General features: G+C 42.8%; 1 protein-coding gene across 3 annotated transcripts in view; it reads right to left on the reverse strand.

Moving 5' to 3' along the window:
- Positions 1-375: 375 nt before the first annotated feature.
- The window catches only part of LOC115371335 (vacuole membrane protein 1-like), a 72,833-nt gene continuing 48,538 nt past the window's right edge, over positions 376-24,670 (reverse strand). For all 3 annotated transcript variants that reach the window (XM_030068641.1, XM_030068643.1, XM_030068642.1), the window contains exons 10-12: positions 22,211-22,272; positions 4,830-4,932; positions 376-3,619 (exon numbers count right to left, since the gene is read on the reverse strand). In XM_030068641.1, the coding sequence (XP_029924501.1) occupies positions 3,476-3,619; positions 4,830-4,932; positions 22,211-22,272 (309 nt within the window). In that variant the 3' untranslated portion in view covers positions 376-3,475. The remainder of the gene's footprint in view (positions 3,620-4,829; positions 4,933-22,210; positions 22,273-24,670) is intronic.

Below are 24,670 nucleotides of genomic sequence, written 5' to 3' on the forward strand. Positions count from 1 at the left end.
TGTGGGAGTGTCATTTGTATGTTTTCCTCTTACTTATATAGTTGTAACCCCCATGAAAATAATTTTTTGAGGCGAGCATGCAGCTTTAAAAAAAACATCAATGTGCAACAAGAGCACAAGCCTAGATATGATTAACCATTATCAACACCAAAGGCCTGACTTGGAATGTGAAATGGAGATGATGTCAATGTGGAGAGAGCAAATCAGTAATGTGATAAGCGTTTGGATGTGAAACATTAGATGGGGAAATTGGAGTGTGATGGACTCAATATCCTTCTCGTCCCTCTCCCAGGCTGACATGTGAGATTCTTTGGAGGCCTGAGGGTCAACACCGGCCCTGGTCAAGACTCATCACATAATGAACAGAACCCAATGCACTTTTCAACAGACTTTATTTATAGAGAAACCAGATTGGGGAAAAAATGTGCATACATGTTTAAAATAACCATGGTACAGACATCTATTAGACAAGATACACAGGCACTTACACATAGAAACATAAACAGAGTTTCTAGACAAACATGCGCACACATACACACACACACACACACTTTCAGACAGGCACGCAAAAGGAGGCTCCCTTATGGAACAGGACGTCCTGAAACTGCCAAGAAAAACACACTCCCTGAGTGAGAGGGGCCATTCCAGTGTTATCCAATGATTTCGCTTTTATGACCAGGAGAAAGTTTTAGCCTTTTGCACTATTCTAGACGAAAAAGTAAAAGAAAGAAATAGAAGTAATTTCTTGAAAAAAAAAAAAAAAAAAAGTTAAAAAAAAAAAAAAAAAGTAAAGTAAAAGCTGGGGCTTTGTGGCAAAAGTATCCACTGGTCAACCAACGACTTTCAGCGTCATATAATTACCAATTTGTGGCCCTTAGAAAAACACCCCCCTCGAGAAAGTTGTTCCAATAAAATGCAGCCTCAAACAAAAAAAAAAAAAAAAAAAAAAAAGAAAAGAAACGCTGTGCGTATTGAGCAACAGAGGAAAGTTCTCAGTAAAAGAGAAGAGGGAAGTGTAAAAGGGAAGGGGAGAAGCTGGGTGAGCACTGTGTGTACCATACGCAGGACTGGGTGTCACAATGGAATGTGTTGCAATGAGGTGTGTACTTTCTGGATTCTCTGGAAATTCAAGAGGACAAAGCCAATGCCTGGAGACATACACACACTAACACTTAGACATACGCATACATACTTTACACACAGATTCACCTCCCCGACTGACAGCACTTACATCTACATTTGCAAACCTCTGAAAACACACCCCCTCCCCCACACACATAAAACCACATCAAAACCCTCACAGACGTCAGCGTGGAGGAAATAAACAATAGGCCGATGTCTCCGACGTTTCACAAGCGGTTGGGATAAGGGGAAGTGACATCGCAGCACACACCTCCAAATGGGAACTGATGCTGACTGGGGACAATGACAACAACAGAAGGGAGGACAAAACAGGATGCTGGTCAGATGAAAGAGCCCGAAATGTCAGACAGCCTACAGACTGTTGTCGCCTTGCAATCTTAACAGCCAACACCAGTCTGATAAGCTATCTGACAGGCCGAGAGAGTGACGGACATGCCTGAGACACACACACACACACACACACACGCATATATACATACATACATACAAAAACAATAAACCCAACAAAAAAATCCTAATCCTACTTACCATAAAGGGAGAGAAAAAGAGTGGATGTGAAAGCTCGGAGTGGAGCTAGTGCAGAGCGCAGGGCTCAGCACGCTCAACAGTAACCCTCTGTTTTGAATCTACTCGAGTGATTCGTCTCCTGGCTCAGTGACTGGGGCAGTGCAACGAGTTCATTCGAAGGTTCAGCCGAGGTAACGGCACAGACGCTTTTCACTGCACGCTGAGGTGTTTTTTTTCCCTGCCTTTTTTCTCTCCCCCCTCGTGCTTGTGCCTGCTCTAGCACCCACTGCGCTCAGTCCAGCGTAGCACAGCAGCGGTACAGAGAAGAAAAAGAAAAAGAAGAGGGGAAAAAAAAACACATTTCACCGGCAATTATGTCAAAAAGAGAAGGGACTACATAAATCAAATGTGAGTTGAATTGATCCGATTGGGAAAACAGCCAAAAATCTTTACATTTTTTTTTTTTTTTTAAAAGATGTGTCCTGATCTGAGATTTTACAAAGGTTGGGGTGAGAAGAGGGGAAAGAATAAAGCTCCATGGACAAGTAAAGACAAAGGAAAGCACTTACCATGAGCCTTAAACCTGTTAGCCTTAACACAAAGTGTCTGTAAGTTAAAGAGAGCAGCTCCTGTCTGCTAGCCTAAGACTACCAAACAAACTCCTAGTCTATTAGTGGAGCACAATCTGGTTTAGTCCATAAAAGATAAAAGGAAGCAACAAATGTGGCAGCCACGCAAACACAACCTACTATCGCGCTCTCTGTTGCTCTCTCTCTCTCTCTCTCTCTCTCTCTCTCTCTCAAACACACACACACACACACACACATAGCTGATTCAATATATGGCTGCATCTGGTAAAGTGGCCCCAGGCTGACTCATGTGCTTTCTTCCTGGAAGCAGAACAATAAGGGCAGACAAAGGGACCAGCAGGGTGATTCATGGCCGATTTATCAATTCTCATCCAAAAAGTACCAAGATGAGGCTACTGTACACACACAACAGAAGTGCTTGTCTATTAAATCACTATGTACAGACTGTCAAGTCATTAACATCTTCACTTTGATTGGCTTATGACTCTATAACATGTTATAGAAATGAGATGAGGCACGATGGCACTAAAGTGGGCACAGTTATTTACAGTCCGTTTCCATGCCTTGTTTAGCCACAGCGTATTGCCATTATTGCACAACAGTCTGTTCTAAGTCATGAATACAGAACAGCATATAAATAAACTAGGAAATAAAAATAATAAATAGTTAAATAAGGCTTTGCCCAACTAATCCAACCTTTAAGTTGGTGTTACAGTACAGTCACAACATAATCAAATTCTAGCTTAGCCAAACTTAAGTGAAATAAAGTGACTCTAAGGATGTAAGACTATAAGGCTGAACTAAGCAGAGCAGCTTAAGGCCTCACCGAGGAGAACTAGTGCCAGCAGCTTCTTCTCACATGCTGAGGAGCGACAAAAAGCCCATCATGGATGCCTTATAACCATGTAACAGCATACACACACTCTCTCACACACCAGCAAGCACCTACCTTACCATAGAACAAACCCAGGTGCCATTATCAAAAGAAAAAAAGCCCTCAAAAGCAACTAAATGGAAGTCCAAGTTCAACGTAAACATGTTGCTACAAAAATAAGAAAGAAACCGGATGGAGGCTGGTAGTTTGGCAGCCTTGTGCTTCAGATAATAGAGGGGTGTCTGCCTGGCTCAAGCCTGGAGGGACAGCACATATGAGGGGGAAAGGAGCAGTGGGAGCTTCAAGGAGATAGAGCTGGTGAGCTGCGGGACGGGCCGCAGGAGCACCGGCCGGTTGGCCTTCACTCCATCTTGCCCTCGGCGTACTTCTCCTGCTGCTTGCGCTTGGCGTAGCTCTGGGCCATGGAGTTGACAATAGAGCAGACAAAGAAGCATACCATGATGACCACAATCTTCTCGAAGAGCCACGACAGCCAGTTCTCCTCCTGCCAGGAACCACAGAGAGAGGAGAAGAAGGAGCGCTTGGTCAGTACGTCGAGGGACGCTGCCATCACCAACACCCCCTCCCAAAACACACACACACACCCTACTCCAGTGCTGATGCTGAAGGCTAGGTGGGGTTCCAGCTCCATGTGCAGGACAGATAGAGATCAGGGGTAATAAAACACGCGGCAGCCCCCGCCGTCCTCCCTCCTAACGCCCCCGCTGACCCCAGCCAGCAGCCTGCCTCCACCAAGTTAAATTGCCTCGCTTCTCTCCTGTAACTGCAGGAGGTTCGAGTTACATGAAAAAAGGAACATTGTTCTGGAAATGCCTTAATCTCTCGTTGTGCAACTCAGTCTATCCCTTTTCTCTGATTTTTTTCCCTCTTCTTCTCCCTTCTAGTAAGCACGTAAGAGGTGAAAAAAGAAAAAGGTTTTCAATGAATCACTTGGAGCGAACGAAAGAGACAGAGAGGGAGAGAGAGAGAGAGAGAGGGAGAGGGAGGGAGCAAAGGAGAGAGGAAAAAAAGGCTTTCAAAGAGAGATAGGGCTACAGCTACAACTGGCCCTTTTTGTTCTAGACAGGGGGGTTTTGATGGATTGTCATTGGCGGGGGGCCCCCGCCCCAGTCTACAGTCAGTGCTGGGTTCAGGCGGGGCACTGAGTGCGAGTGTGTGTGTGTGTGTGTCACACAAGGGGAGTGACCACACTCACACACACACTCCCAGTTGCTAAGATGGAGCATGAGTCAGCACGCCCCGCGCTACAGTAGTACAGTTCAATACGCCGAGCGGAGCCAGACCCCACACTGGCCCCTCTCCACCCCCACCCACCTCCTCCCCTCCAGCCCGCCCAGTGCAGCGCTAACCCCCTCTGTCACTCTGCCACTGGCCCCAAACAAGCCTCTTATCACTACAGATTATAGCAGCAGAAAGATCTACTGGAATGATACCCGTGCTACTCCACTACAAACAGGAAAGAAGAGGTGGATTTGAAAATAATAAAAATGAATTGAAAGGGGAAGTGGCACGGAATAGAATTCTGAGAAAAACGGGTCAAAGGAAGAGGAAGGAGGAAAAAAAGAGGGGGAAAGAGAGGGTGAGGCAAAAGTAAGGGGGCCACATTCTTTTCTTGGCGCTCACATTTGAGTGAATAGAGGTTGTGTGAGAAAAGAAAAAAAGGGGGGTGAGTGAGAGGCCCCCTCTGTACTTACATTTGGGATCCCCTCTCCGCCGCGATGGTGCAGCTTGGCCTTCTGGGCCTGCAAGTACTCCCTGAAGGGCTTCTGCAGTGCCGCACCCAGCACTGGAACAACACTGCCTCCACCAACACAGAGAGAGAGAGAGGGGGGGGGGGGGGTGGGGGGGGGGTGGAGGGGGGGGGGGGGGGGGGGGGGGGGGGGGGGGGAGGAGGGGGGGGGGGAGGGTGACACAAATCACGTCACATCATTGTTACTCACCAGCCCAAGGGCAGCAACAAAGGGGAGGCACGCTGTCCTACCTCCTGTACAGTGTCGTCTCCCCTGCTCCCTCTCTCCTCCGAGTAACAAGAGAGAGGGAGAGAAAAGGAGCGGAACACGATCCCCTCGCTGCTCATCCCCTCACACACACACACACACACACGCGCACACACACTCACGCAGAAAAAGTACAGAATGTACCACAGCTATACTAAGTAGTGCTGCTTAAAAAAAAAAAAAAAGAAAAAGAAAAAGAAAAAAGAAAAAGAGAGGGGGGGATAGAAAAAGAAGAGGAGAGGAAAAAAGTTGGCTTGTCCACATACGGCAGCAACAGCAGCAGCAGCAGCGGCGGCGGCGACGGCGGCAGCAGTAGACACCCACATTCTCCCGCTCTGCTCTCTTTCTCTCCCTCTCTCCCCTCTCACACATACACAGCCTCACACACACATACTCGGCTCCAGCTCCCCTCTCCCTCTCCCTCTCCCTCTCCCTCTCGCTCACTCACGCACACACATCGGTGAACCCGTTCAACTCCCCTGCAGTGCCTCCTCTGCCGCTGCAGCGAGGAGAAATGAATGACTTCTCAGAACTCTCACATTTATCACAGGCGGTTCCTGTAAGAACTGGTTTCAGCCAATTAATGAGGAAGTGAGTTGTACCCGAGCTGTGTCATCACTGGCTGAGATCTGGGGGGGATGGCCCACAGGGGGAGGGCGCTCCTGTAAGACGGCCCATATTAGGAAACCCTTTACAAGATTTAGCCACCAACTACAAGCATGCTACTCACCCCCCCCACCCCTCCACACCCCCCCACCCTTCACTAACACACACACAAAGAAAAAAAAAAGCAAGAGACTGGAGAGAATGCCCTAGAATAGCGAATTCGTGGCCCATCCCTAGACTGGAGTTAGTGATTAATCACTAAACAAATACATGCTAAAGACCTTCGCTTATGCTCTTTTGTGGCTATACACAGTCAATTACATCCCCTGAGCTATTGTTTCAAAGCATTCCTTCTGGTCCGCTTATACGTCTGTCTTTTGTTAATGGTGGGGAGGCATCATCAAAGCTCAGAGACACATCAAAGATCTTAAAAGCAGGTTTTTGCGTGGGCAGGGTAATGTCATATACTGTTGAGTTTATGGCTGATAACTTTCTCTTCAGGAGGCAAGTCATTTCCGCCCCGTACACACACCTACACACACACACACACACACACGTAAGTCTATCTTAAGGTGAGGCACAAAAAAAGATTGTGTTAAGTGAATAAGTTTACAACAGAGAAGTCTTCTACTAATGATTAACTTCATACCAAGTAATGGATATCCTCTACGTGAATAGGCAGGAAGTCTAACAGGAGACGAATGAGATGAATCAAGATTTAAATTACACAATAGACAAAATGGCCAAAAGACATGGTATCAAAAATCAACCGAGACTTTTTTTTTCTTTTTTTTTTTGGAGGGAAAAGGGCCTCTCCTATTCCCTTCCCCCACTCCACAAATTCCTAAGACTTTCATGCACAGAAACTCACCAAACCAATTTAAACACAATAAATTGTATTGAAACAAATTATTTATCTGCATGAGGGGCAGAAATATTCAAACTGCAACGACAAATACAGCAATTCAGCAGATGAAAAGTAAAGTGGCAAGAACAAAGAGGGAGAGAAAAGAGTTTTCAGAAATGGCGGGCGAATCATCTCCTACACGATGAGCAATACTGAGTCATGAGCCTGCATGGGCGAATCGACCAACAAAGAGGCACAAACCTAGCAGTCAAAAACACACTTTTAATACCTCCAGGCTGACTCCTGCTCCTTCTGTTAAAAACTGATGATTTTGAGCGTTTTTGGGGGATATACTTTCACTTTCTGCAGAACATGCTGTGAAAATGCTGGATCTGAATGTTGCCACTGCAATTGTGTTCATTTATGGCCCGTGAGTACCTGAAAAACTGTACTGAAATTTATTTTGTGTGAAAAGAGGTTCAGCAGAAACATTTGTCTTAGCTTGAGAGAATCCTGACTTCCTGATACCTGGAATTAGCTGAGGAATTTCTGTGATTTGTGCATGCATTAAAAACGTGTAATAAATGATTTTGTCATAAGTAATTGCTGTTGTAAAAGTTTGGTACTGCTGTTCAGTAAAAGTTTGGAAAATGAAAATTGTCCTTTTCTTCCTCTCTCTGAGTTGAGAAGGCGAGGGAGGGAAAAGCCAGTATCTGAAATTTATTATAGCTATAAGAAGCTGTTATTTGGTAGACAATTAGCCTGTACTATTTACAACACAGCTACTGAACAAGCCTTAACAGCATTCTTGTTGAAATCCTGTTTAATGTAAAGCAGTAAAACAGAAAAATCACTTTCGCCTTATTATCCTAAATGAGACTGACACAGTGGCCCTCAAAAAAAGATAAAGCATTCTGAACAAAGCAATGCACCACACTTGGAAATGCTGATTTAACTCTGTAAAAGTCTCTATATTAACTTTATCATTCATAATAAAAAAAAAAAAAAAAAAGTGAGTTTATTTCAATTCTATAACATGGATCTTGGGCATTGATCACTAAAACTAAGGTTGGTATATTACTTGATATTCTTGTTCTTGCTTAACAGTTTAAAATGCAGGAATAAATATACATAATGAAAAATAAGAACATGCATTCACACTTTTTAATAATTGACCTGCAACGTCATTGAGAAAAAAATATGTTTGTGATTCCATTTCATCTGTAGCTTTTGTCTTCAAAAAATTTCTGTCCTCCATGTAAATGTGACGGGAAAAAGAAGACAAACTCATCATGAATCCAAACACTAACTAATGCTAACTAATACAAGTTCTTTCTTTTTTGAAAATAATAACAACAATAATAATAATGATAATTGTCCTCCTTCTTTGTGGTTTTGTATTGCATAAAAAATAAATGTATGTAATAAATCTGTTGTACAGCACAAAAACCATGGTAATTAATTAGCCTGGATGAATCCATGCACATTTCTTTCTGCTCACTTTCCTCTTTTAAAAATAAGAAAATAATGGGCCGGTTAAAAAAATGACAATAACAACAAATGAAAAGTAGGAGTCTTAAAATGTAGGTGGTTTTTCAGTCATAAAAATCCTGCATGTGTGGATCCTATCAAACTTTATAACTGTTGCTCTCCAAGTGATTAAATTACTTCCAGAGGCTGAGCAAAAAGAAAAAAAAAAGCATAAAAGGGCATCTCTTCCCTGGGTTATAAAAATTATGTGCCTGTTCCCAGTATATATGACTAATTATCCACACTATCAGCACAACATTATATTTATAGAGCTGTGAATATTTCTTAAACATAGCCTCAGCACGTGATAATTTATTAATGGCTCTCCTGTAGGTTAACATGTAGGCTCCTGGATATTTACAGCAAATGACCTCAGGTGTGCCAGCTGACAGATTTCAGTGCACTTGCTAATATACAAATGCATTTAATTTAATAAAATTAAAACATATGAGCCTTAGTCAAAGCTGAAAGCCACATTACATGCAACAATTCCATCGCTAATTGTCTGATATAATGAAAAAAAGAAAAATCTTTCAAAACTAAGTGTTAAACAAATTCTAGCAGAAAGGTATTTAACCAAAAATCAAAATGTGCAAAGTCAATAGCAAATTAATAGAATCATAGTATCATTTGCTATATGTCGCAAGTTCAAACATCATTTGTGCAGCAGCAACTGTAATAGTATTGTTATTTAGTGATACAGATAGAAAACTGTATTTGGACCCCCTACAGTTAATGATAATAGTGTAATTATAGATAGATAGATAGATAGATAGATAGACAGATACACACTGTCCTTACACAGTTACTTGTATGTGATATCTAAACATGCAAAAAAGCTCATCTGAAAGGGGAATTCTTTCAGCCGAGGATAGTTTATCCATATTTTCCATATTTTTCAGCATGAACAAATCTCTCCTAAAGCTACAGCAGAAAGCACAGGAACAACACTATCTCACAATGCCACCCTATAGGCAGCAGTCACTTTTTCCTTTTTTTTTTTTTCAGTTCATTCACAACGGAGCTATGCAGTACATCTATGCAACATCACAGATTTCCCAAAGAAAACTGTGTTTGACTGTTTGCATAAATTTGAGCAGTGAAAAAAATACAGAAAACTGCAGTAATCCAAGGAGGCACCTAATTTCAAAATGAGATCACAGATACTGAGGTAGTCAGGACAACCAACTTGGTATTAGCTCTTATTATCAAAACAAACACACACACACACACACACACACACACACACACACACACACACACACTTTAATCCTTTATGTACACATAATAAAATGAAAATATCGCTGAATAATTAAGATGTAAATATTTCTTAAGATCTGCACCACAAACTGACAGTCAAATGAGGAGGAAGATTAACTGTATGAAAATGAAAAAATTCCCTGTGTGCCTGTCAAGGACTTCAAGGGAATCTCCACACCTACAAGAGTCGCCTCATTTGGTAAATCTTGCAAACAACCATGATATGAAACCTCCATGCAATGCTGAAATGGTGCATGCCTATCAACCAGGAAAACAGCCCAATTTGATAACAAACAAAAAAAAAATTTAAGCAGGAGAGAAAAGACATCTGCTATGGTCTGACAAGGAGAAATGGCGGGAAAACCCCTCATCTCTTTTGCTTCCTGACAGCACCAAGCATCCTGCTCACTGCTGGGAACAGCATGCGAATGAAAGGGTTAATTTGTGAACGGCATCTCAGTGTCTCATTTTTTAATGAGCGATCATTTCCTGCTGCTGTTCACATGGTATGGAGCGGGTTTGGGCGCTCTGCGTTTGCTTGGCAAAAAGTGAATTCCACAAGCCTTGAGTCAGAGGCAACCTTTGACCTGCGTGCCCCTTCTGAAGGCTGCTGGCCTCAGCTCACCCTACCACCTCCGACTGAACACTGACACACACACACACACACACACACACACAAATACACAATTTCACATGTTTTATAAAAAAGCACAGAAAGGGCACATGAAGTCCTCAAGACACACTCACACACACTTGTGTCCTGGCGGCCCGGGCAGGAGATGATAGAGAACAAGGGCTCACATGACAGCCAAACCCTGGCCAGGTCCAACTAGTTACGACATCATCACAACAACTGGCTTAGGCAATCGCTAGTGTTACCCAACACTCCACACACAGGGCCACAGTTCACACCTAACATAACAGCACTGACAATGAAAGAGACACACACACACACACACACACACACGGGGGTTCGGCAGCACTCTGACCTGATGTGCTGAAACTCTGACCTCTGTGCCATCCGTGTACCAAACGTAGGTGCTCCCACCTCTTATAATCAGCTCAAGGCCTGGTAAAAACAACTTGTGTTACTGCGGCGATGCTCATTTTATTTATTGCTGGAATAATGGAATAATGGAATTATGGGAAAAGAGGCCAGGGTGCTGCAAACAACCCCTGTGTGAATTTAGTGGTGAGGAAAATTCTCATTCACGTGCAAAGTAATGTAGAAAGGTAGTGTGTGTGTGTGTGTGTGTGTGTGTGTGTGTGTGTGTGTGTGTGTGTGTGTGTGTGTGTGTGTGTGTGTGTGTGTGTGTGTGTGTGTTCCTCCTCCAGTTGAACCGGACTCTTTTCCCAATGACTTCACCACTAAAGCATGGAGCCCACTCCTGGACGGAGATCCCCCCTACCCAGGGTGTTTATCACATCCCTGCTACACAACCATCTGTGTTAGGCTGCACACGTACACACAAACACACACAAACACACACACCCAAACGAGCTCGGACACATGCTATCCTCTTGGGTGCCCACAGTGCTGCCAGGAAATCAGGGGGCACCAATTATAGCAGTCTATTATTCCTCTCACTTCCCAGACGACCACATAAAACAAACCCCCTCCTCCCTCCCGGCCTCTCCAAGCACCCCGCCACCCTCTCACCCCAGGTCTAGGCCGACATGCATACCCACACACACACACACACACACACACACACCCTCTTGGACTGGGTGTGGAGGTGTGTGTGCGGAGCTGCTGGGTCACTGGGTGAGCAGGCCTGGATCTTGCGAGGTGAGAAGGGCTGGGTCAGTGAGTCAGAAGTGGCTGCAGACAGATCCAGACAAGCCACGCTGCTACTTATAGTGGAACCAGAGTGACAGGAGTCAGGCTGGCAACACAGGAGGAAGAGGAGGAGGGGGAAGGAGAAGAAGAAGATGAAGAGGAGGAAGAGGGGTGCTACTGGCTATTCAGGGAGTCTCCATTCATCCTGAGATGTCACGCATGATAACACTGTTTGCTAGAAGGGATGATGACAAGCTTTATTGTCAGATCACCAGTCAAGTCCAGTTTATAATATCTATCTATGTCTGTATGTTTGTATCTATATATATCTTATATGATTAAGGCTGAACGATATGGCAAAAAAAAAAAAAAAAAAAAAAATCACAATATTGCTTCTTTTAGATATATACATCTATCGGCCATATGATTCATGATTTTAGTAGAAATGCAAATTTTTGCATCACAATTTTCACATTAGACTGAAAAAAAATTAAAATGATATGATTTTTGCTGGGGTCAGTACCAAACATACATGTTTTCACTGCTGAACGCTGCCTCCTGTCTTATGGTCCTGTTGATTTAGGACGACCAAGCCTGATGTTTTCTGTGTATTTATATAGTTTTTAACAATCTACAAGAGGGCTCGTCCTGGATCATGGCACAAGGAATAGTAATATCATGTCTTGTGTGTTAAAAAATGTCTTATGTCTGGAGAACATTATTTGCAGGTCTGATCATGTCTGTTGCACCACAATGCTTCATGTGTAGTGATATTCTGTTACACATTTTACCTTTATCAAAAAACTAAAGCTCCTGGCCATAATATAATTCTGATAGCATTTCAATTAATTGTTCACCCTGCTATATACACTGTATTTCACCACAAACATGTCTAATAAGACATACAGACATGTCTAATAAGACATACATACAAACATGTCTAATAAGACATGTCTAATAAGACATGTTTGTAGATGTAATAAAATCAGCACTTAAACACAATACAAAATGATGTAAAGACAGTGCATAATAAAATAAGGGAACAAGGAAGCAACAAGGAAACAAAAAGCACAAAGCTCAAAAGCCATAACAGGCGTACCTCACCTATATAGCTGAACCTAGCCTAACCTAACTTCACCACTAACCTTAGATAACAAGAACCTCCCAAGGACACCTTATATGTGGAGAAAAAAAATTGACTGACCTGGAGTTAATATACCACACCTACTTCTATTTCAATCCATACTTTTTGTAGTCCCAAATGAGAAAAAACATGGGTGCAACAAGGCAAAAACACACTCAAAACTCAACAAAATGTAAATGTAAATGAATAATGTCACTGAAGAGTTTATGGTACACTGAATAAATGGGAACTTGAGTCTGCCTGAAAGTCTACTGTTCCCATAAACACAATGTATGTCACTAAACCACCTCTGAGCACAGACATCTGTGTGTGGGTGTGTTACAGTATACAACACACTGTGACTGTATGGAGTGTGTGGTTCATATATGCTGGAGCTGGTTGCTCTGACAGCCACATAGGTTACTACATACCAGTTAGAAACCACAACATGCTGTCTGTCTGCAGCTACACAAAGCCATTGTTCTACTTCTGCTGCTATATAGGCAATTGCTCTACAAAATGACAAGGAAGGGGGAATTCTTGACAAACACAGGCAGTGAGCACAATTTATTTTATCATTTGATTTTTATGTTTAATTTGGTGGATAACAGTAAAAAAAAAAAAGCTTCATGTTATGACAGTTGTGTCATCCACTTTGTGATCAATCCTACTTACAGGCTTGCAATTAAGTTTGCATTGCACACCATACAGTCTGTGGTTAGGTTGCAGCTAAGTGAAAGTGTACATCCTCTTGATGTCTGCACATTACGCTGTGACATGTCTGAGTGTGCTCTGAGTTTTGAAAACAAGTTTGCCAGAACGACTGCGAATAATGAACTGCAACATTATTTCCCAAATTGAAAAAAAAAAAAAAATTATACTGACTGAATGTGATTTAAGATCCAATTGCAACCTCGTCATAAGATTTGCACTACAATAAATTCTGTTCACAGTGGTGTAGTCTTTGAGGTCTGAGAAAATAAAATAATAAGCACATGATTTATGCATCTGGGATAAAACAACTAAAAACATGGCCACCTCATAATTAAGACTTATGGTTTATCTTGGATTTCAGGCCGTGGCCCAACACGTATTATCCACAAAGGACAATGCTAAGCATGAAGAATGATGAACGAGCCTCATCATCATCTCTCCCCCCTCTCTATAACTTGTCGTTGTTGTGAACTGGCCGTGACGAGACGATGGGTCTGTTTTGGCTGAGGTGTGGTGGGGTGTGTGTGTGTGTGTGTGTGTTCGGACAGCTGCCCGGTGTTGTGGGAACAGCCGGCTTGTGAGTCAGGACCTGTCTGGGATGACTCCTCTGGCAACACAAACACACACACTGACTCTCAGGACAACTGTAGAAATGCATGCATCGCACATTACACTGATGATGGGATTCACCAAACAATGCAGTGCAGTGATGAGGAACTGCGGGCCACACTGCGCTCTCCTGATGAATTAAGATGTTCTAAAAATGAATCAGTGGTGTTCAGTCTTCTAAAAAAAAAAAAACACAAACAAAATGGTTGCCATCTTGGTGAATAAATACATTAATAACTTCATAAGCTTGGCCTGTGCTTGTGGAGGAATGATCAGATGAGCAAGCGGCATGCACAGTAACAGCACCGAGTGTGAGACCGGAGACCAAAACATATGAATCAGGGATGAATAAAGCAGGAAGTCCTGGGATTCACACTGAACCCGAGAGGAACATAATATGACACCAGACCTGGAACACACATCTGACCTCGCTTTCTCTGTCTGCCTCTTTCTCTCTCTCTTTCTCTCTCACACACACACACACACATACACAAACACACACAAACACATACACACTTAGTCATCAAAGCTATAATTACATTCAGATCATTGTGTACCCCTTCAGAGTCCCTCAGTGTGCTATTATCCACAGAAATAGGCCTACAGTATACGATCCGGACAATAAGTCATTTTGAGCGATTGAATATTATTCTAAATGGCTGTGGTAAGACCTTTTGGCTTGGCGACAAACCTCTCTCTGACTGTTACTGCTTCTATATTTCTGTCATTGCTCAGGGGCCAAGGTAATCAGGATGGAAGCAGGGGAGATGAGAAACGGGCGTCCCGCCGGGGCACGCGTTAAACTTAACGACGCCGTATAAAAAAGGAGTCGGCCGCGATCTGCCACTCCATTGCTCACTCCCCCCCCCCGGCCCGCCTAGCTCCCCTCTGATCCTGTCGTCCTAAATGAGGCGTCTGACTGCGTTCAGCCCGGCAGAGAGCGGGGCAGGCCGGGGGACAGGCCTGATCAATGCCATCTTTGTCAGACGGCTTCTCAGGTGACCAGAGCTGCCTGTGACTAATAGAATCAAAAATACTCCCTTTTTACGCAGATTGGGTTAATGGGAAGAATTCGCTCATGTGGCTCAAAGGGAGCTATTTATAGGGGTGGTCAGGTGACTGTGGTGAAAAACGGTTAAAGGAAAATATTGATGTTTTGGCATTAAAAATAACCTTTGAGATCAATTTGCCATTGTGCAACAAGGAAGTTGATAGCAGTTTCACTCTAGTGTCCTCAATATTTACTCCGCGACACTGCATTATGCTGACGCTTACGAGGGGACAATAAGTAAGCTTGTAGTGACTGTTGAGCAAACACAGAGCTAAAGCTTTAGTATGCACAGCAGGACACTTCATGAATAGTAACACGTACATACATCTAGCAAATATACACATCCGAGAGTCAGAGTTAGTTTAGTGGCATTAGTGTTCAAAATGATTGGAATTAAAAAGTGCACACCTCATCAGACATGACATGAAAACACTACAACAGCTCCCACAACAGAACACTTTTAACAAAAATCAACAGTCACCTACATACCGTGAATGGAAAACCTTATAAAATAAAAATACACTGTCATCAATAATACCTATGATGGAAAAACTTAAGTAGAAGTACACAGGCTATGCAATTCTAATATGGAAAAGAGCTGCTGTTCAAATGGCTCCTGAATCATTTTGAGGTGCAAAAAGATCTGAGAAGCAGGGCGATCTAAAGGGTCCTGAAACGCTGCGTAAGATCGAGAGAGCATTCTGGTAATGTGTAGTTCATGCAAGGAGGTTCGTGCAAGATTTGACACTGCTGCAAAAACTAAGTAGCACATCCCTGAGCTTTTTCAGAAAGAAAAGACGTTGGGCCTTCTTGATGACAGAGCTGCTATGATTAAACCAGCTGAGATCATCAGTGAGTGCAATGCAGAGCAATGTATTTGACTTTTGTTAATCAAAGAGCTTATGTGCTTCAAGCTGGCGCATCCCTTTTGACACAGAATTATGTTGAGTGGTGTCAAAAGAAAACCCCTCCCTTGCTAGAGTTTGATTGCATGTCAGGTCAAGTAAGATCAGGCCACCAAATCACCTTCAGCCCAGATGCTACATTCTGTATGACACAAACCTCAGTTTCACAATGAGGCATGCTTCGTTTTTACTAAAATTCAGTGGAAGAGCAGTGACAGACCTGTCTCCAGGAACTCCAGTGAGATCTGGTGAGTTCTGGTGTAATCCACCCTGCTCTGACCTGCATGTCTCCCATGGCCTCCCTCTAAGCACAGCTACCTGCTGGGTCCCTCTGAGGCCCGCGGCCCTCTGTCATGCAGGTGGCAGGAACAACCATCTGCAGGCCCATTGTGGTGTTAATGGGCTCCTGCCTGTGAGATGGACTCATATGGAAATGGGTGCATTCTTATGGAAAGGTGGAGGTTGCCCCCCGCACCCCTTCCACCCTGTAGCCCTGGCACGCTAGTTTCCACTGGCTAACCCTTTCAGGGATCGGCCCTTCCTTTCTGCATCTCAATGGTGTTTTCCCCAAGAGCCTAACAGCATCAGTTCCTCCTCTGACACATCAAGGAAGAATTCTCCCGATTATAAGCCAGAGCGGGGGGCTCATCTGATGATCAAGAAGATGGATTACTGAATGCAGTCATATAAGACTGTGAAACCAGAAGATACAATGAAACTAAACTATTTCTCTGTGCACTTTCTCTCTGTGCACATTCCTGCACACACATGCACAACTCCAATCTGATTTGTGTGCCATAACTTGCCTAACACTTTCTCCTCTGCGAGATTTCTATGGGAATTAACCCCAGTGCCACCACATTCACCACAGACAAGGTGCAGACACACCGGAGCCCTGCAGACTAGTGAATCAGCACCTAAACACTCTGGTTACCCTGCTGGCTTCCTCACCACTGCGTCTGTCATCATCGCAGAAGACTTTTTTTTTTTTTTAATTCCCTCTTATCAGCACATCTGGATGGTGAATATGTGGCATTAAGCAGACCAAGGCAAGAAAACTCAGAAAGCACAGCCACTAGAAAGAGATCAAAGGGGAAGACGAGGAGATGAGGGGGGGAGAGGAGAGGGTGCTGCGTGAGGAGGAATTTATATCCTATCAAGGCCCAGACAGCATGATGAACACAGGAAAGCTCTCTGTTCCATTACTGCATGCAATGTGTGTTTGGGCTCTTCCTGCCGTATATCACCACCTCGCTGAGCTGATGAAGCCCCGACCGAGATAAGAGAGGGGAGGACAGGGGGGAACGGGCACACTCAATCCCAGATGACGTCAAATTATGACAACTTCACCAGGAAAAGCCTACTGGTCTAATGCTTGCCTTGTGTGTGTGTGTGTGTGTAAGAGAGAGAGAAAGACACTAAGAGAGAGCGATGAGCCTGGTTGCTGTGCAGGTACGGAGAGCCACTTTATTTAGTTTTATTGCCTCATGTGTGACTAGGGTGCCCACACTCACTTACACATCAAAGTCAAGGCATTTTCAATAACGTTCCAGGTGTTGCTTGGGGAAATATCAGGGCTCAGTATTGTCATGTTTTGAACAAGACATGACATTGTCAAAACGGGGCATCACATGATTTCTGTCACATGGGATTTCCTCAGGATGTGAAATGTGAAGTGAAAGGTCCAGGAAGCAGGGGACGTGTTGATGAATGAACTTGAGTGCTATATTTATCAAAGAAAGAAAGAAAGAAAGAAAGAAAGAAAGAAAGAAAGAAAGAAAGAAAAATCAAGCCTTTTCAGGGGCCCCTGGAAACCTTGTGCAATGCTTTTAGGGGAACAAAATCTTAATTGAAAACCTTGACAACAATAATCAAAGAATGAAATCTCTTGTCACATAACTGCTTCAGATCTTGATCAAAGACATGATGGATATGAGTACAGTCAATTTTCTTCCAACCTAAACAATGACTGGACACGCATGGCTGTTTCTGAACAGGAGACATCTGTACATTAGTCACAGGACGCAAGAAACCCAACATGTCTGATCACAGACACAACTCCATTCGACCTGGTTATCAGCCTTTGTTATCAGCCCAAAAGGCATCCGAGAGGGGTTTTACTGTGGCTTTATGGCACTTCAAAGCCAATCTATCTTTATTTATATCCCAGTACTACTGACAGAAAGTTGTAGCATTAACCTTAGATGCTCTACCTCCCAAGGAAGCCAAAAGTCAAATCAAACTGGCAGTAAATACAAGAAACCGATTTCCACAATGCATAAAGTCATAATTTATTACGTCTAGTATGAAACGTCTTGTGTCCTATTGTTTCCTACCTCCACGACCTAACAGATTCTTACAGACTATCATTTAAAAAAAAAAGTGGTTAGAAGGGGAAAAACACTTCTGTTGATTGAGCAGCTGTCAGAGGACATGGCTTCTTTTTCCACCAAACCTGACTATTTTTTCACATCATACTCTCAAGAGGGTCATCAGAGACAGTTGTAAATTTATAATGGAAATTTTAAGTCACTCCTGTTCTACTTGTTCTACTCAGGATGCAAAAAAAGTTGTTTGCATATTCTCTAACATTTTATTTCCAGCTATTAAAAAAACCCTCTGTAGTTGCCCATTTGCTGTTAACAGAAGTGATGAAAATGGCTGCTGACAGTTTTATCCTCAGACTCAAAATCTGCTGAGACTGGATGTAGGCAACAGTTTTATTTCCATTTGTCATACGAAGAAAACCCAACTCCCTTTGTATGATCAGTGTGAATCCATGCCATTGTCTAGAGATAAGAAATATCCATAAATATGTCTAAACCTGGAAAAGAGATCATTTCTAAAATTCATTCAGGCCCAAAAGTAATGTGACCGTGCTGTATAATAATGTACAGCTCAGGTTACCACATCCCGGTTTATAAAGGGCCACAGTGTTGAAATACACTTTTTTTGTTTACGAAATCTGAGGAGATCTGGGAAGACTCACTGTTGAGTAAATGAGGACAACATCCTTCGTCATACTTTGTGAAAGACAGAAATATTAACATTGAAGAATAACACATTTTGTACATAAACTACTTTACACTACCCTTTAAATTTTTATAACTATCACACAATGACATCTAATTGCCAGTATTTAATTTCATTTCATTCAAAGGTCTTCATTAGCTGAAGAGCTTTCCATCTATGACAGGAAACACAGATACAAATGAAAAATACAAAAAAAGCAGAAGAGGCACTTGCGCACACATTTTTTGTTTTGCTCTTATTATTGAAACTACATGTTCTCACTATTTGTGAAACCGCAGGTTTTTGCAAGAAAATCTCAAACTGTCATGCTACCACTGGCAAGTGGGGGATTTACCGGCTAAAATCACTAACTTTAGGTACTGAGCCAACGGTTCACCACTCAGCTACATCTTACTGTTGAGTAGAACTGCAGATGGACTCATATTGAAAGGCTGTATGTGTGTGTGTGTGTGTGTGTGTGTGTGTGTGTGTGCGCATGCAAGAGAGAGAAAGAGAGAGAAAGAGACAGAATGTATGTGTGTGCTAGTGGTGTGGTGGAGGGGTATCAAATTAATTTTATGAGCTTGTAATCCTCGCTACATTAAGAATAAGTCTCTGAATGTTTAATAACTGGATGATGATTAACTATTTTATGATTTATTTCTTGTTCAGTTCACCTCCTAAATGCTGCCAAGTCATTGTCCTCAGAGGTTACAGCCACTGATTCGTGTGTCCCACCAGCTCACCTGACAAACACAGAGCAGGAAATGAATTGTGCAGTGTTGTATTATGTCATGTGAGAATGAAATCACAAGAACCCGAGTCCAACGGTCACTTCAGTCGCCAACAAAGACGAGGCTTTTCCCTCCTTTACCAGGATAACAGAGTAAATCCAAAGCCAGCAAAATGAAAACAGACACAATCTAAATACTACAAGCCCATTTAACACTATTTATAGCATTACCAAATCCTCCACTAAAACAACAAAAACTCAATTTAAAGTGAACTTAATTATGAGTGTAATATCAGGTCAAAATCATCCAAAATGCTCCACTATAAAACATTTACCATGTGAGGTTAATTTACTCAAAAGTGTTGTGATAGCAAAAAAAAAAAAAAAAAGTCAAAATTAATTATAATTAAATGAATTACATTATAAAAACAATCATAAAGCAATTTTTGTTTTAGTACACATGGTGCCTCTAAGGTCTGAAACACTGAGCTGACTAATTCTGGAAAGCCAACGCTTTCCTAACAACCTGTTTATGCAACACCAAAAGATAGATAATTCTGGTTTTAGAGAGAAGCTTGTTATAAATCTAGTCTAATCTAATTAAAAATAAAAGACAAAGCAAATCGATTTCGGCCGCAATTCCAACAAATTGAGGGCAGTTTTACATGCTTTGATGCTTTGATTCCCAGAAAGCACAGAACAGTTTTAAATGTTGATGCAGATAATAGAGGAAGTCATATTTTAGTGAAAGCCTTTAGAGGGGCTGAGAAATACTGAGAAACCTGTAGGTCTGATTAGTACAGTTGATATCTGACAAAGCAGAAGATAAAAAAAGCAAGAGGGTATTGAAAGGGCAAATGTGTGTATGTGTGTGTGTGTGTGTGTGTGTGTGTGTGTGTGTGTGTGTCAGTGAGAGTGTACAAATACATTCAAGTGCCAACAGGATTAATACTGATACAACAGTGCATCTGTTTGTAAAGGGTTAAGTTTTAAGACACTGTCATCCATTCATAAGGTGTGTGTGAATGTGAGTGAGAGAGAGAGAAAGAGAGAGAGAGAGAAAGAAAGAGAGAGAGAAGGTGGAAGGACCTCAGTCAGGAAGGAAGCGGACGGTTGACAGGTTGTAATGAGGGAAACTTCCCTCAGAGAACAACCAGGCTCTGAGTCACACTGAAACCTGTCAATAACCAATGATCTATCGCCTTGTGTCTGCAGCTCAATGAACAGTGACAGCTGGAGGGCACAGAGCTTTCACAACCACACACACACACACACACACACACACACACACACACACACACTAGTTCAACAAGTTATTAAAATGAATATGATGAATAAACGTTGACTAAAATCATTTTTGCTAGAGCTTGCCCACTCTTGGCTTTACTGATAGCAGCTCTTCCTGATTGTGAAAACAAAACAAAACAAAACAAAAAAAAAACTGGTGGTGTTTAGCCTGGATTTGAGTATTGTCTTTAAAAAAAAATACATGGAGAGAAAATAAAACAGCCTTTATTGGTAGCCAACTCTGACCAAACTCTTCCAAAATTCGTTTTAGAAACAAAGGAAAGACGAAAAGAAGAAAACATGGCAAGGAAGAGAGCTGATGCAATCTCAGCGCACGATTTCAGCACAGCAAGTACGCATTCGTGTGTAAGAGAGAAAGAGACTGTGTGTGTGTGTGTGTGTGTGTACAATGTTTAATAAGTGACACTCCCACCAGCAGGTGTGTGAGGGGCAGTTTCCAGCTGCAAACCCGTTTTCACCTTTGCAAGGACATCCAACAGCACCTATCTACACCCATGGCCAGCACCAAGCCTCCCACACCTTCCTTCCATTGAATATAACCCCTATTCTGAACCAGCCCAGCCTGTGTGTGTGTGTGTGTGTGTGTGTGTGTGCGCGCTTTACATTTTGATTTGCCTTTGACTTGTAGGCTTTACAGAAATTTAGGTCAACTGTACACCTTCAATAACAGCCCAGAGTGTCTGGTAGCTTCACATTAGCTAGTTCACCCATTCGAAGACCAACCCTCCTTTCTTCTCGGTGCAATGTAAACATACTCGCACCATATATTCAATGCTACACTGATGCTACTGACTCACAACTGCGCGCTCGCTGCGGCCTGCTTTTTCCAGAAGCGACGGCAAACACTGACACTCAAATCAATACACATCACGGAAACTCCTCTAACCGGAAACTCAAACACTTCTCTCTTCTTCTCCGAAGAGGACACACGCCAGTGAGCGTAAGGGAGCCGGCCAAGGTGGTTTGACACTTGCAGGATTGAACAGGGCCTTATTTTACGGGATGGAAAAAGTCCACATCATGTTGATCCCACTCATGAGGACCTTCTTTATAAATGCTCCTTCTGTTTTGGCTGTGGTGCTCCCTATGAGATCAAGCAACTAATATCCAACACCTTCTATGCATGAGATATAAAGCAGACAGGAGTTCATCTTGTCCTGTGAAGCAGCCTGTACATGTCCATGCCCATAGTCATCCAGTGGAAAAAACCAAGCCATTAATCACCATGTAACACCATTAAACCTGACTGGAGGAGTCAAAAGGAGAACAAAATGTGATGAAACACCCGTTTTCAAGGTCTAGAGAAAAAGGATTTTGAGAGGGAGTCATCCGCCAAAATCACCATGTTTAATTCAAAGCCACTCCTTGCTCTCTGTGTCCTTCATCACAGTCATACAGATGAGGAGGAGGAGAAGGAGGAGGCCAGGTTTTCCCACAAAGGGACAAATTACCTCAGTGCCACATTGCCACCCTGAAAAGTCTGACTGTCAAGTACTGAGTTAACCCTTTCATGTGGGACGTTCATGTGGCCCATGGGGTACTTTTGGCGAATGCGCACACACATATGCAAGCACACACACGCCCGGTGAGTCTTACTCACCCGATGAGGGAGACCATCTGCTCCACTATGTGCTTGCTGAAGGTGATGATCACAAAGAGCTTCTGGATGACAAACACACACAGAAAGAGAGAGGGAGAGAGTGAGAACCATGAACCATGAGGTCACTGTACAGGGCAATGCATTCATCATAGTTTGATCAGTAATTTAGCCTCCTCCTCTACACCACACACACACAAACACACACACACACACACACTACCCATATGCCCAAGGCCTGATGGGCGGTTTGATCTAAAAGCAGCAGCCATAAAGAGGCCACTTTGTCATGGAGGACAAGGAACAAAAAGCTCCATGACACATCACCAACACAGTCCACTATAGGTCAGGATATCACACAGGTTGACATCAGAGGGGTTTAAGAGTGTGTGTGTGTGTGTGTGTGTGTGTGTGTGTGTGTGTGTGTGTGTAAAGGGTGGACGGATGGACAGGAGGAGTGCGGGAATCAAAGGAGATGTGTCATTGCATTCAGAGGGGGTGGGGGATGGGGGTTGGAGGTCGGCTCCTGTCCAGTCTGATTCCTGCTTAGTCACTGGGCCAGAAGGGACAGGCGGGCGACTGGCAGCCATTCAGGTTCAAATCAGGCCCTGTCTTCCTGGAGGGGGGGGGGGGGGGGGGGGGGGGGGGGGGGGGGGGGGGGGGCAGTAATATGTACCAGCTAACTGAGGAGATTTTTCAAGGTCCTTTGCTTTTCTTTCAGTGTCCCTGTTGATCGCCTGTATTCTTATGTGAGTGCATTTCGATGGATAAAAATGACTGTGTGATCAAGTGAAATTTACTCTGCTCTCAACGTGCCTATTAAAAGGTTAAAAGGCACCATATTACTCAGTTTTTATGATTTTGCTTTCCAACGTCCTTGTGACCAGGAAAAGAACACTGACTTGATGTTTTGCAAATAGATGCAGTTTAGTAAATGGGGAATTTATTGAGCAAAGAAAATGCCCTCAAGTCACAAAACTGGACCCAGATAGACCAAGAACATCACCTCACCTAATTCAAATTAGGCAAACCTTCTGACTGAGGCCTTTCCAAGTACAAAAAAAAAAAAGAAAAGAAAACTGGCCTGACTGTCAAGATTTTAGCAACTCTTTGTTGATCTAGACCAAGCACTCAGTCAACATGTGCCTGTGAAAATAATGGAGATTTAAAAAAAATAAAATAAAATGCTATAACGTCCCTCAAAGAAAATCTATATTTGAACAGTGACGGCATTCAATTAGTTAGATCATCTATGTATTTAAATAGAGGGAAATATAAATTCCTCTGATAAATCCCCTCTTAATCTTCAGTGCTTGTGCATTGTTCTTTGTGAGGTTGTGTAATATGTCACCCAGGTCACAAGAATACTACGAACGGAGTGTCTCTTACTTTGTGTGCAGTTATTAAACCTCAGGACTTCCTCATAGACTAAACTGGCTGGTTTCCAACATTGTTTGATCAGAGCTAACGCTAGGACAACAACTCTTGCTTATAACTTGGCTACATCACAAAAATAACTGAATTTATCATTGGCATGTGCAACAACAACAAATGCTGACATCTACTATTGTGCACTGTCGGTGCCTTGCAAGAAAACTGGATTGTTCAACAGGGCAAAATAAAGACTCTGGTACAGAGGAATAGCTGATGTTCATTCACTTTGTGGCTGTTCAACAGGAACTTTGCATTTCACTTACTGGGCTGATACAGCATGCAAAGTCACATAACAACTGAGGCAGGCATTACTAATGTCGCTGCAATGTTTTTATAGATGAGAGGTGACAAATTGGTGGTGTGTTTTAAATTAAACACTGTGTAATAATCAACAAATAAGCACTGCAACTTGCGCTTGAGCCGCTTTTGACCTTCAAGACCTTCTTTTTCTCACTCAAGTCAGTGCCTTCAAAGGAACTTTTTACTTGTACTTGAATAAAATTCAAGTGATGCTAGCCCCACACTCATCACTGCTCTGTCACCCCACACAGAGCACACAGCTGGGCAAGACAAGGAGAGATGGCCGTCACAGGAAAGCTGACTAACCTGCTTTAAATATGTCTGCTCGGAAGCTGGCAGTGACATGGTTTTGACTCGCAGATTTCAGTTAGCTGATAACAAAGTCTCTGAACTGATTGTGCTTATATGACCTGCTGTTGTGTACCCATTCTCACACACTCACACGCTTAGAGGGAAGCATTGCAGGACTTAGTTCTCGGTGGTTTACAGAACTGCAAGAAATGAATTTGTGAGAAGGTGGAAGTTACTATATCCTACTGTACTGCTTCTGAGAAATTCACTAAACTGAAGCTGAATACACACACACACACACACACACACACATTAAAATGTCAGTAGGTGAAACAGCAACAACAATTAAAACTCCTGCCACACAAAGCATTTCCCCAGGAAGCACATTTAGTGAACATCTCCTTCCAACAAATAATCTCAGTTTCATCTCTGCCTTGT

The sequence above is a fragment of the Myripristis murdjan genome, chromosome 14 (assembly GCF_902150065.1).
Source record: "Myripristis murdjan chromosome 14, fMyrMur1.1, whole genome shotgun sequence".
Taxonomy (NCBI): Eukaryota; Metazoa; Chordata; class Actinopteri; order Holocentriformes; family Holocentridae; genus Myripristis; species Myripristis murdjan.